This window comes from Anopheles coluzzii, chromosome 3 (assembly GCF_943734685.1).
Source record: "Anopheles coluzzii chromosome 3, AcolN3, whole genome shotgun sequence".
NCBI lineage: Eukaryota > Metazoa > Arthropoda > Insecta > Diptera > Culicidae > Anopheles > Anopheles coluzzii.
In genome coordinates, this window is record NC_064671.1 from 89,154,169 (window position 1) to 89,167,615 (window position 13,447).

General features: G+C 41.5%; 1 protein-coding gene across 1 annotated transcript in view; it reads left to right on the forward strand.

The window, feature by feature from the left end:
- Window positions 1-2,718: 2,718 nt before the first annotated feature.
- The window catches only part of LOC120956772 (protein king tubby), a 31,485-nt gene continuing 20,756 nt past the window's right edge, over window positions 2,719-13,447 (forward strand). Inside the window, exon 1 of the mRNA XM_040378498.2 lies at window positions 2,719-3,906. Coding sequence (XP_040234432.1) covers window positions 3,793-3,906 — 114 coding nt within the window. The 5' untranslated portion in view covers window positions 2,719-3,792. The remainder of the gene's footprint in view (window positions 3,907-13,447) is intronic.

Below are 13,447 nucleotides of genomic sequence, written 5' to 3' on the forward strand. Positions count from 1 at the left end.
CACAGTTGAAATATCGTCCACACTGCTCTGTTTGGAGCAGTCTCAGGTATGTGTATATGAAAAATTGATTTTCTGCGTGACTCCTTCGTTCATGCATCTGCCCACTGTGCGCACATGGTCGACTTGAGGGTCGTGAAGCATTTCTTTTTACACACATTTATTTTAGTATCATAAACAATTCTAAACTCTCTTCAATAGTTTTGCATTGGTTCCACAATTTATTGACCGTTTCCAAAATAATTACACGATTAAAAGATTAAAAGATTAAAAGATACAGGGTTTCCCACGATTTATTGGTTGGTTCCCTTCAATTTTTGGTGGGTTCTCATATTTTTTTGGTGCATTCCTGCGATTTTTTGGCTGTTTCTCAGAATTTTTTGGTACAATTGTATTGGAATTGTATTTTATTGTACAGGCGTACCCCGAGTTACGACCCTCTCGAGTTACGACGATTCGCAGATACGACGATTTTGATGTTGACAGTTAAAAGTTGTTATTGAGACGAAATTGATACATATTTTTGAATTTCTGTGCAGATAACCGATACAACCATATTTCCTCAGATTCCACAACTCCCCCATCTTGAATATGTTGTTGTTGTTAGTATGGTTTAGAGAGGCTTTGGCTCCTGCGGAGTTCTTTCGCCTAAACCCCATCTTGAATATCTATATTGTGTAAACGGCTTTTGGAGGAAAAATAATACATTATCGTATATTGTTTTACATAAAATATACGATTTCATAGATTCCGACTCTTCAATTTCATATAAACTTTATATTCACAGATATTCGACATACGACTATTTCGACTTACGCCTTGCTTTGGGACATTTTTTCGGTCCCAAATACAGTCGTATCTCGACCCCTGTATTGGGGACACCTGTATTGGATTGTATGGAAACGCACCAAAAAATGGGAACTGATCAATAAATCGTGGGAAACCCTGTATCTAGAAAATGATAAGAAATTAATGATGAAAAGAAATTAAATTTACTTTTGAGAAAATCATCAGCCGGAATTTGTACCCAAAATTTTTGAGAACAAGATGTTTGCACACACACCAAGATTTTTGCGACCAAGAACTTTGCGACCAAGAGTTTTGCGACCAAGAACTTTGCGACCAAAATGTTTTGCGAGATTTTTGGCCCCAATGTTTTCGTTCACGTCTGAGGAGAATTAGGATGTTACTAAGTCAGGTTTAGCTTTTGAAGCAATATTGGAGATTGTATTCATATACAGGTATTCTCCGATGTACGCCATACGCAATATGAGCGATTTTGTTATACGCGATATTCTTAATTTGACAGGTCTTTGACCAAATTGTACCGATTTGATACATTAATTGATAAATGCAAAATAATACCCTTTTAATTGAATTTCTAAAACTACTACAACTACAAAAAGGTACAACATTGTAATCTTCAGTTGGAATCAGATCTAGTATCTAATTAGGTGTTAGGTTACTAATACTTCTACTAACTGACTAATTGCTGGGATTAAAATCAGGTGTTCAGATGTACACATAGCCGGTCTCGTAGTACAGTCGTCAACTCGTACGACTTAACAACATGCCCGTCACGGGTTCGATCCCCAAATAGACCGTGCCGCCATACGTAGGATTGACTATCCTGCTATGGGGGGAAATCAATTAGTCACTGAAAGCCAAAGCCCACTAGTGGTACAGGCAGGCCTTGACCGACAACGGTTGTTGAGCCAAAGAAGAAGAAGAAGTTCAGATGTACACACTGTTAAAAAGGCATATTTTGATATTGAGCATCACATTTAGTGTTAATATGACAAAGTTTCTCATAACGAATGTGGTACATTTTTTAATTCAAGAATTTTGATCTTTGATACCAAATCTATTTATCTGTGTGCCATGATAATGTGTGAAAACATTATTTTGCCATTTTCAACTCCCGATTTCAAACCATGCACAACAACCCTGCAACATTGTTTATGGCATCTTCTTTTTTATGGCACACGCCAAAACACAACCCTAACTGTCAAAACTGTCAAAAGCTCGCCTGCTTATAGCCAGAGTGGCCAGATAATTTTTGCGATTTTCGGTAGGCGCATCAAAATTTTATCGGTAGTTTTCGGTAGGAGTTTAAGATTTTTTCGGTAGTTTTCGGTAGGCTTTGAAGTGTTGAGCGGGGGGGGGGGGTTGTCGGAGATGGAAGGTAATCTGTCCCATGAAGAGCAGCACGAGCAAATAACATCTTTTATTTATTTAAAGGAGATAGTTTAGATTTAGTTCATAGCGGTCACGTGAGGCCTTTCTGAAGTGTCGATCTGAAAAATGTACTAGGGAATTTAATCCAACAAATCGTTGGGACGCTCTAGCAGCAATTGAACGCGACCTCGAACATGAAAAATATATGGGATTTTACATGTTCGATGTGATAACCCACAATTCGAACATGTGAAGTCCTATACATTTTTCATGTTCGATGTCGTGTTCTATTGCAGCTAGAGCGCAATCAGCGCGTTCGACTTAATGAAGTGCAGACACGGGCCTTAGTTGTCTCTGTTGATCTTCTGGTTCTAGTTGCTAGTGATTTCCATATAGAGTTTTATACATTAAGCGATTTGGGAAATGGTTATATGACTTTTTGGTTAGTATTACGAAAAAATCTGTGATCAAAAATCGGTAGGAATACAGATAAATCGGTATTTCTGGTCACTCTGCTTATAGCACGTAGGGGTTGATTCTCGGTACGGGGCCTCGGGTACCATTACCGTTATTTTCATAACGTTCGCGTCCAGAGCAAGAGGCACACACGCAGCCGTACGCGCACTCGGTCCGTGTCCGTGTCGTCGGTCTGTTTGGCATCGCCGTACGGTATCGAAGGGAAACCCATATTGACACTCCGAAGAACATCCCTGCAGTCCTGCAGCGTTCCTTTTTCACAAGTGTGTGCGTGTGTGTGTGTATATGTGTGTGTAAAAGCCACACATTTGTTTGACCGTCCAGGTGTACGCTGCAGTGGTGTTTGTGTACAGGATAACGTTTTTTCGGGCGGAATTGTGCAAAGCTTTTCGCCCCCCCCAAAAACCACCCAACGCGTTGCTGTGTGGACGGCCCTGCCCGCTACGGTAAATGATTTTTTAATAAGCGTCTGAGCCGTATTGAGCCCCCGTATCGATAAAATAGTTTCGATCCGTATGACATCACAACGTGCACGGCTTTGTTGGTGTTGGTGGTGGTGGTAGCGTTGGGCCCCGTTGTTTGTTGCTATACACGAGCACAGGAACGAGCGGCAGGAACGCATCATCGCGCGTTCGATTGCAACGGTCGTGGCGCATCGATCTGCAGTGGTGGTGCATCGTCCACTTTATCTTGGGCAACGCGGTATCGGTGTTTGATAATTGGTACCAATCGGCGCAAAGATTGGTTTGCGGGGTATCGGCGTTTAAAGATTTGCACCAGTTTGCCTGCCGATTGCTTCCAGTGCTCTGTTGTGTACCAGCGCCAGCAGCGTTTGTGCAGTGTGACACAGTGTGTAGCAGAGTGTGCGTATGTGTTAGTGAGGTATTTAAACACAAAATTGCGTCAACGAAAATATCCTGCAACGAAAAGGGAAGAAAGTATATCCTTGACGACGCTCGGTGTGTGCTTCCGCTTGTTGACGAGCTTCCCCGGGGTGTGTCACTGTGGTCCGCGCTTGTGTGTGTGTGTATGTGGTGTGCTTTTGCCCACCCCCCCCTCCGAGCGTGTGAGTGCGTGTGTGGATGAGGTGGCCGCGGCGTGGAAAGGAGGTAGAGCACCGCGAAAGAACGACGCCGCGCAATGAGTGCAATCAATAATACCAGCAGCAGCACCAGCGGCAGTGGCAACCACCACCACAGCACCAGCAACAACAACAACAATGCCAGCAGCCGGCACCAGAAGCTGGAACAGCAGGTAAGAGCAGACGATACAGGGGATGGGAGGAGAGGGGGGGGGGGGGATGGAAGGGGCAAATGAAACATCTTAAGAACTCCATAGCCCCGTCCAGAGCGCTCCCCGGTGAAGTGGACGGTGGAATCAAGCCGAAAGGTCAAAACGGCTTCGACGCAGCACAAACAGACTCACACACACACACGACCACACTCACACAGTTGTAGTTTGCCATGACAGCTGTTTTGTTTGGGTTTGTTTTTCCTATAGTTTTATTGTTGTTTGGCCCATGGTGGAGGGGTTGGCAGCTGGGTGGTGGTGTTGTTAGGTGGAAAAGTTTTATCTTTCGCACACAGAAATGCATTCTGTTCAATGGTGGATGGGGGAAACAAAATCGATCATCGAGAATTTCATATCGTTTGGTTTCGAAAGTTGTTTACTTTAACTATTTGTTCCATTTATTTTTTTATTTATTATGATTTATCTAATATTATGTCTTATTTAATGCCAGCTTCTAGTCTGCATGGATCTTTTTTTTATCTGAGATGATTTTTGGAATTAAAATAATACTCTTTCATATCTTTCTTTATGTTTTAAACAATATTGTTATTGCAACAATATATTTATATTTATACTATTCTATACTATGCTAAATTAATTTTGTTTGTTGATCTTACTAATATATCGTTTTCCCTATCTTCTTCTTCTTCTTCGATTTGGCGTAAATGGCCTATGCGGACATGTCGGCCTATAAAAGGCTTTCGAGACTTCATTCAGTACCATGCAGCTGGATAAGTCAGTCCCAGTTACGGGGAGACGGTCCTTTCTGGGCTTGAACCCAAGACGGCCATGTTGTTAAGTCGTATGGGTTAACGACTGTACCACAGGACCGCTATTCACCACCAGTTTAGCTTAAATATGTTTCAAAGCATAAACAATTTTTAATAGAAAGAGCTAAAATTTGTTTAGAAAACCATGACATGTTGAAAAGATTACAACAATTGAGTTAGAAAATCTGAACGAATGATTTTTTGAAGCAAAATGTCAAACAAATATTCAATAAATAAAATATATTCAAAATATATTCCGTTCTTATTGAATGAGAGAACAATGTAAGTGTTTTTGAGTAAGAGATGTAAGAGATTGATGTTTGGAAAAACTAAAATTAAAAATGTATTGAAATAAGTTCAGTTTTGAAAGAAAGTTCATATACAGTGCTCTGTTCATCAGAAGTATTTACATTTCGTGTTTATTTATCAAATATGTGTGTGATTAGTTAAGCTTTAATATACAAGTCGAAGCCATGAATGTAATTTCCAATAGTGTTTTATTATTATTATTATTTTAATCTATAAACAGAAAGGCAGGTTTCATGATGTTTTTGCTATATTAATCGTAAGTCAGTCGCTTTTAGGTCTTAGGCTTTCAGGAACGCAATGTTAATTTGCAAGTATTGAATAAGTGTCTTCAGCACCTTCCTTAGCTCTAGAAAGGCAATCTCTTTCGATATTTCCACGAATCGACACACTGTGCTTTCTCACAGCCTGTGATTTTTACCATAAAGTATGCACAATATTCAGCAAAACTGTGAACTAGTTCGCTCGTAATTCCACATTCACCAAACCACATACTATCTCCACACACACACACTGTAAGCGTATAGTAAACGCGCTTTGTTTGCATTACGACCCCCCATCCAGCGTGACTTGCTTAGCAAGTCGTGGTTGTATTTTTTATTTTTATGGAACCCGCTCGTTTTGTCTCCACCGCTCCACCGTTATCTTGCGCAAATGTTAGACGCAACTTTGTTAGCATGTTAGCCCAAATAAACGTGAAAAAAGACCTAATACTTCCTATGAATTGCGCGAAATTCCAGCGGACGATGATGCAGAGAAAAATCCGTTCTGGGAACCGGATCCGAAACCAGCCGGCCTGCAAGGGTATTTGCAAACCTGCCACGATCTCCATTGCACTTGGCTGGTACACGCGCAATCATCAGCGTACGGAGAACTGGATGGTGTGGTGTCCAGCTTTAATGGTGCTGCTTAGATTGAACCCGGAGGCTTTTTTTTACTGCTGCTGCTGCTGCTGCTGTCCCTGGGTTACAGAAGCGTGCTTGTTCCGACTGTCCCTTCTGGGCGGAAGGGGGGAGTTGTTTTTTTCGTTTTTTTTTCTTTCCCTTCGCTTCAATTGCGCGGCACAGTAATATGCAAGAACCGGACGTTCAACTAGGTGACTCACACGATTCCCAATCCATTAGCGAAACGACGAACCGAATGGTGGAAAGGTTGGTGTGGCAGTTGCCCTGATGGTGGAGCGAGGGTTTGGTGGGGTCGAACGTCTGCTGCTGACCTCAATGTCTGTCCGGTTTATGGGCTTCCCTTAACCGTTTATGTAACGTTGTGCTTCCTCTGCCCCGGTTGAATAGATTGTTTTGATGGAAACCCGCAAACGTTCCTAAGGTGGGACTCGGAAAGCAAGAAGGAAAGGGCTAGGGGGTAGGAACTGTATTTAAATCGCGTTTCGTTTACTACAAACAGACACATTCTATTCGCGGCAACAACACTGCACGCAAGTTGTAAAATGCGCCACCGTTACCGTTTGATGGTTTGTTGTATTTTCACCCTGGTTTTGTTTAACGATACATTTAAATGCCATTTTAATAGGTTATGCCGTCGTTAGAAGGTGTTCATTTGCACCAACATATATCATTTTTTATATGTCTTCGCTTTCTTGTAGGATGTTTAAATTCTTATTAGAATTTTGCATCATTTAAACGTATTTTTATTACAATATGATTCAGTTTTATGCGAAATTTCGTACATTTCTGTAATATTTGGTTGTCGTTAACTTAATATTTTATAAATAAAACAAAGTTTTGAAATTTAAACGAAATACATTTAGATCTGGAAATTTACATGAAACAGATAATGGGGAAAATTCCCCCTCCTTTCAACAGCCGACGCCTAACGGGGCTGAGGCTATTCCGGCAAAGCCGACCACCACCAATAACGTTGATGATCATGCAAACAGAAAGCTCGCTCCCGTGTCAGTTATTTCCTCCCCACCCTGGAAGGAGGTCAAAACGAATCGATTTCTTGCCTTCCCCCCCCCCACCCTTTTTCCCATTTCGGTCTGTACGGGAGCTTGGGCCGAGCTTGCCAGGGACCGGAGTGGGGGAAAAAAAGCTTAGTCATCTAAGTCCCCATAAAGTATGCATTCGACATTTGCCGACGCCACGCGGCCCCACGGGATGGTGGTGAGGCCGTGTTTGTATTGCTGCCCGCGCTTCTTAGACCGTATTTTATATTCGTCACACATTGTTTGTTCTTTTTCTCCGTAGCGAAAATTTTGCATTCAAAGATAAATCATGAATTGTGCCGACCCCCGGCTTTAAACAATTTCGTTTGCATCGAAATGAAAAGCGCTCGGCTTCTGTTGCCCAAATCACTCTCTCGCTTTCTGTTTTTTTACTTTATTTCCTTCTCTGCTCTTTTCCATCTTCCTTCACGCATACACGCATATATTTCGTTTGTTTTGCTTTTACCATTTTACCACCGTTTGCCAGGAAGTTGCCCCCAAACTCCGCTTTCCAATTTTTGTTCGCCCAGTTTCCGGTGCTGTTTAAAATGAAAAAAAAAGAAAAGCAAAGAAAACACTTCCCACCTCTCCATACCTTCCTTTTGAGGTCAACCGGATCGATCGGACGACGACCACCCGCAACGGGCGCAGCATCGAATTTGAAATCAGCATTTGATTGATTTTGATGTTTTTTCCCCTTTTCTTTTCGATTTTACGTCCAATTGACGGGGGAAATTGAAGCAAGTGAAAAGAAGTGCGTTTGACGAAAACTTTCCTACCCAAACGCCACCACAGCTGGCGAGGAGAGTGCCCGGCACCCGGTTACGGATCGGATTAATTATCGGCTGGCAAGAGTAATGATGGAAACAATTTCGTGGCAGCAAATGGCCGTTCGAAATCGATTCCGCCAGAAAGGTGAAAATCCCTTTGCCCGATTGCGCTAGGATCTGCCCGAGAAAGTCGGCGAGAAGCAAACAATGGTTTATCGTGTTCTTTTTCCCTCTATCTCTCTCTCTCTTTCTTTCTGGCTGCTTTTCATCCTTTTGAGTGTTCTTTGTTCTGTACACCAGCAGCAGCAGCAGTACCGGACGCTTGGGGAAAGAGATTACGCGAACTGAAATTAATTAATGTATAAAGGGGATCAGCCAAATGGACAGGAACGAACAGCAGCGCAATTCGTGCTCTCTCAGATGGAGCGCTTTTCGGGAAAGGTGTTCGATGGCTACTGTTAAAGATAAATGGCAAACCAGCATATCAATGTAATGAGTGGTATCGATACAGGCATTGCAATACCTGGTTATCAATGAAATTAAATTTCGATGTTCTACGGTTCAGATCAATACGGTGCTGGCTGATACCCGTTACGTGCGTTACCGCATAGCGGGCATTGCGTTAACGATAAGCAAACGCTTCACACTGGGCTCAATAATGTGGGAATATATCTGAAGCGACCATCTGACGTTGTTTTTAGGATTATTTACACCTTTCAAACAAACTTGTACGAATGTTTTGATATTGTAATTTACATCAAGGTAGCTTATACCCGTTTTGGGAAAATACCCGCTTGTATCTCTTATTTTTTCAATAAAATATAAATTATACAATTTGATAGAAATTATCCATTTTAGGGTTTTACGATTTCAGCTAATTTGTGCTAATATAAAGTTTGACATTTGGCTTCGACACTCCATACAAACACACGCCAACCTAAGGAGTTAGGAGTAACGTGCATCACCTTTTGTTCCTGCTTGTTAACTTGGAAGGCTATATTTCTTCGTTGAATTTTGAAAAACAGAAAACTGCTGACAGGAACGATTCATTAGCCAGTAGCATATTTAGGAACTAGATCAGACTGTCTGTCTGTCAAAAGGCTTGAAGTGACTTTGGTCATGATGGACTCTTTCGTCACTACACTAGATCAGAGCAGGTATTGTATCAGTTCCTTCATCGAAACAGGTTTACAATTCGTTCCTTGACTGGGAAAAAACCAAGCACAACTCTTGAATTGAAATAACATATGGATGAGCTGCAGGACTGGTGTGGGTTCAGGATCAGTTCCAGGACCATTATGAGGAAAAAAGGACTTCCAGGCCCGATAAGTGTTCTGGGAAACTGATATGGATAACTCCACAACTGGTATGGATCGAGGATCATTTCCAGGGCCAGTATAAGTTCAAGATCAATTTCAGGAATGGAAAAATCAATACCAGTTCTAAGCCTATTAGTGATTCTGGTTTAGTTTCTGGATCTTTATGGGTTGATGAACAGTTCCAGGACCGGTTAAGGTTCAGAAACAGTCCCACGTCCATTATGGGTTTAAGTTGACTTCCAGGACCGATAGGTGATCTGGATAATCTCCAAGACTGGTATGAATCCTGGATAATTGCCAAGGCCAGTATGAGTTCAAGATCAATTCCAGGAATGGTAAAGCTTCTGTATAAGTTGCAGGATCAGTATGGACCAATACCAATTGTAAGGCCAGTAGTGGTTCAGGCTTAGCTTCTGGATCTTTATGAGTTGGGGAGCAGTTCCAGGACCGGAGTTCAGAGTTCAGGATCAATTACAAAATGGGATATGGTATCTGGTAAGTGTATCTTTTCTAGAGCCAGTATGGTTTCAGAATAACTTACATGATCGGTATGATTTCAGGATCTATTCAAAACCCAGTATGGGTTCTAGTAGCAATTCCAGCATAGGTTTGGATTGGGCATCAGTTCGACTACCAATTAAGATTCAGTATCAATTGTTGTTCCTTTCGGATTTAAGGGACACCTGGAAATAGAGATACGTAGCCATGTAAACGGGTCAAAATAGATAATATAAACAATGCTCAGTCGTGAACTTCAGGTTGAGTCTTATTTCGTGCTAGGTTGTGGGTTTTGTATTCAACATAAACATAAACATCAACAAAATCTTCAAATCGGTTGCATTACCTTCACGAAAAGTAAGCACCTAGCATGTCAGTCCTCGTTTTTCAGAGCTCAATATGGCAATAACAAATAATGTTCAATATCAGAAAATATTACAAACCTAACGCGTAGCCTACACATGTACTTTGCTGTCATGGAAACCAGGCCATATAAACCGGCTTTCAACATCAACCGCCTCAAAAGCCATGTCCATAATGTTGGCCCTATCGGCGCCCCATAGCAACCGAGACCCTCTTCGGTTGAGTTGTTGCTGTTTTTCCTTGTTCAATCCACATCAAGTGTATATATTTTCCAAAATCTAATCAATCTCCATTAGAAATTCATTAGCCATGTGGCAGTCAATTTTCCACGAAAATCGAATATCCTTTCAACACACGATGGTACCCGCTCCCGCGATTGAATGTTTCGAAACACACAGTAAATAACAAAACAAACAACGTGTAGTAACTACTGCTCGAAAGAAATTCTCGAATTTTCCACAAGCTTTGCTCCCTTTTGCTCGTCCATCATCCTTCTTGGTTGCTCGGGCAACACCGTACACGGTCGTCCTGTAGGGAAGGTTAGATTTTGGTTGGGGACACGTGATAATGTTGCTACCTCTTTAACGCCCACAAACACCCGATTCGAGGGAGGTCGGTCGGTACCGAACCGCAAAAAAGGGACAACAACGATGTCGTTACAGTCTCGCACAGAATATCAGACACACACACACCCCCCTAAAGGCACACGGGTGGTAAAGTTGTTTGTGGGATTTGGGTAATATGCGGGTTTCGTTGTTGCCTTGGTGTCAGGGAAAGCTGGCAAGTCGGAAAATCGTGAAATTGCTTGCCACGTTACTATGGTAGCTTTTTGGGAAGCATAATTTTGACTGAAATAAAAAAAAGGAATTTGAAGGCTAAATGAACTATTCAAAACTTCAGCTCAATTACTTCCCTCAGTCGTTAAATCGAGCAGTAACGAATACGAACGAAAAAGTTCAGAACGAGAGTGCGTTTGTTGCCAGGATTCAATCCCAAAAATAAAAAATGGAACACAAACACTATCGTCAGCGGTGTGCCAAGCGGGATACGATTTCGTCACGTTACGTTCCCGCATTTCACAAGACTAGACAAAGTTGCAGTCCGATGTAGCACCGGATTGTGCATTGCTTCTTCAACGCTTCCCGGTGCTGAGCAAACAGACTTAAGCGTCTTTTTTCGTTTTTATTCACTACCTTGCGTACCGTTTCTCCTGTTCCGCACTACCCCTGTGGATCGTCGCCTGTCTCGGTGAGTGAATAGAAAATGGTAACGATTTTTCTCCAACTTTTCATAAACCGAGCGTCGGCGCGACGAGCAGTACAAGTAACAAACGCGCGTACGTGAAGCAACAAACCCGTGATGTGGCTCGCCTGTCGCGCCAACCGAATCGAACGACAAAGTTGTTTACGTTTTTTCCATACACGCCTAGTAGCAACTTCATTCGGGGCGTATGTTAATATCACCCAAAAGAAAGGGAAAAAAAAACCTTTCGCGCATAGATTCTTCACGCTGATGGACGTTTCTGGAACGCAATCCATATGCGGACGGTTATGCTTAACGAGCTGGCTAGAAGTTTCCAGGATTGCTTTCCTCTCTTTTTTGTCTGGTTGTTGTAGTCGTTACTTTCCTTTTGTGTAGACGATGATGCAGCTCGCATTGCAAAGTATGCTTTCTTTTGTGTGACGTATTTGGTGGACGGAATCGAAAAGAAAACAAAAATCAATCAATGCGATGACTATGACAGGTTGAGATTGAGTTGCGAATTGAACAAAGTTTTGGTACCTGCTGAGTCTTTTAATGCAGCGTGTTATTTTTGTTCCTGAATTTATACTGATTCTGTGTGAATGCCTATACTTTACAGGGGGTTTTCAAGTCAATTTTCAATTCAATCTTCAAACAGCATAATTAATTGCTTGCAAGATGTTTTTCAACATCACGTCACGTGTTGTATTTGCATCACAATACAATTTAAATTCTTTTAAATAATTTTCAACACATCATAAAGAGCTGCTAAACTCAGTCCAGCTTGAGACGTGATGAAAATCATAATGATAAAATTAAAAATAAAGATGATGGAAATGAAACATCAGAAATAAAACATGATCAGAGTGATGTTGAATAAAATTTTGCACGCGGTGAAAAACATTGTTTACATTCGGCTGGAATGAAGCAAATACACCACTTGATAGGTGTTGAAAAACATCTTGGACGCGGTGAATAATTATGCGCACATTCGAAAGAGAGTTGAAAACCCCTGTATAATAATTTTTAATTTCTTAAGCATGATTTTCCACACTTCTACTGTCAACGGGTGATGAGATCCGACTCCAACCCCCGGTGAAAATACGATGACAGCAGCCTGTTGAAGTGTTGAAAATCATGCTGAAGATATTAAAAATTATTATGATGGAAATGATGTATCGGAGTGATATGGAATAACATTTTGCGGGCGGTGAAGAATAATGTTTAACTTCGAAGTTGACTTGAAAAACACTGTAGATTTGCCTTTAAGGAGACTTTCAAATTTATTTGATCTTTTGGTTGTATCATTTACTTTTTTTTGTTATAAATCAATATTTGTTCTTCTCTGACCAAAGTTGGTACATTTAACTCTTATTGGCATGTATTAATTATACTGTAGTTTGATGGTTTCATATGGTGATGTCAAATACACGGCTTAGTTATAAGTCCTGGAGTCCGGCCGTACCTAAAGAACCGCTCAGAACGAACGCATTCGATTGATTAATTGCAGACTTTAACTATGGTTGCCAATAGACACCTGAAACCTCTCAAAACCGTAAGCCAAATCCATTAAAAGCTAATTAGTATTAACCTTTCCTACGAACTATCGTTCCAGAAAGGAGCTTTCGATTGGATTCAATTATATTTTCAAACGTTAAGTGAAAAGTTGTCATCATATGACACGCTTCATTAATTCGCCAATGGAACCAGAAGACGACTTTGCAAACAATACGCTCAATTGTGTGTAGCAACAGTGTGATTGACATGTTTCCACTGCACATGGCTTAAGGGATTTAATCAATACATTAAATTAATTGCTTTACTTTCGTTGCATTATTCACCGTGGACGTGTGTTTGTGCACGGGCTACCGGCAATAATTTATTATCGCTCAAGAGTCAAACCCATATATTCCGCTTGAATAATGACGCATCACGGTGTACTGTCAGCGCATGTAAATCCCTGGTCATCGTCGGGTATAAGCCGCGCGGATCCTTGTTCTCTCTCCACACCAGCTGAAGGAGAGATCCCCTAGGAATAAATCTGCATATCAAATGTGTGTCATTTCATTTTTGTCGCATCGGTAACAGTCCCACCCAGGGGAAGTGTTTTATCCGCTAAGGCATATTCCACCTTCCTGTGCCTGTATTCAATTAGTAGCCATGTGCGGCTCGCCATTGTGCGTTGTCGCCCTCCACTACCGTAACACATTTAATCAATGGATTTAAAAACTTCAAAAGGCAATGGTGTTGCTCAAGTCCCACCGAAAACCTACACACCGTAAGCTACTTTAA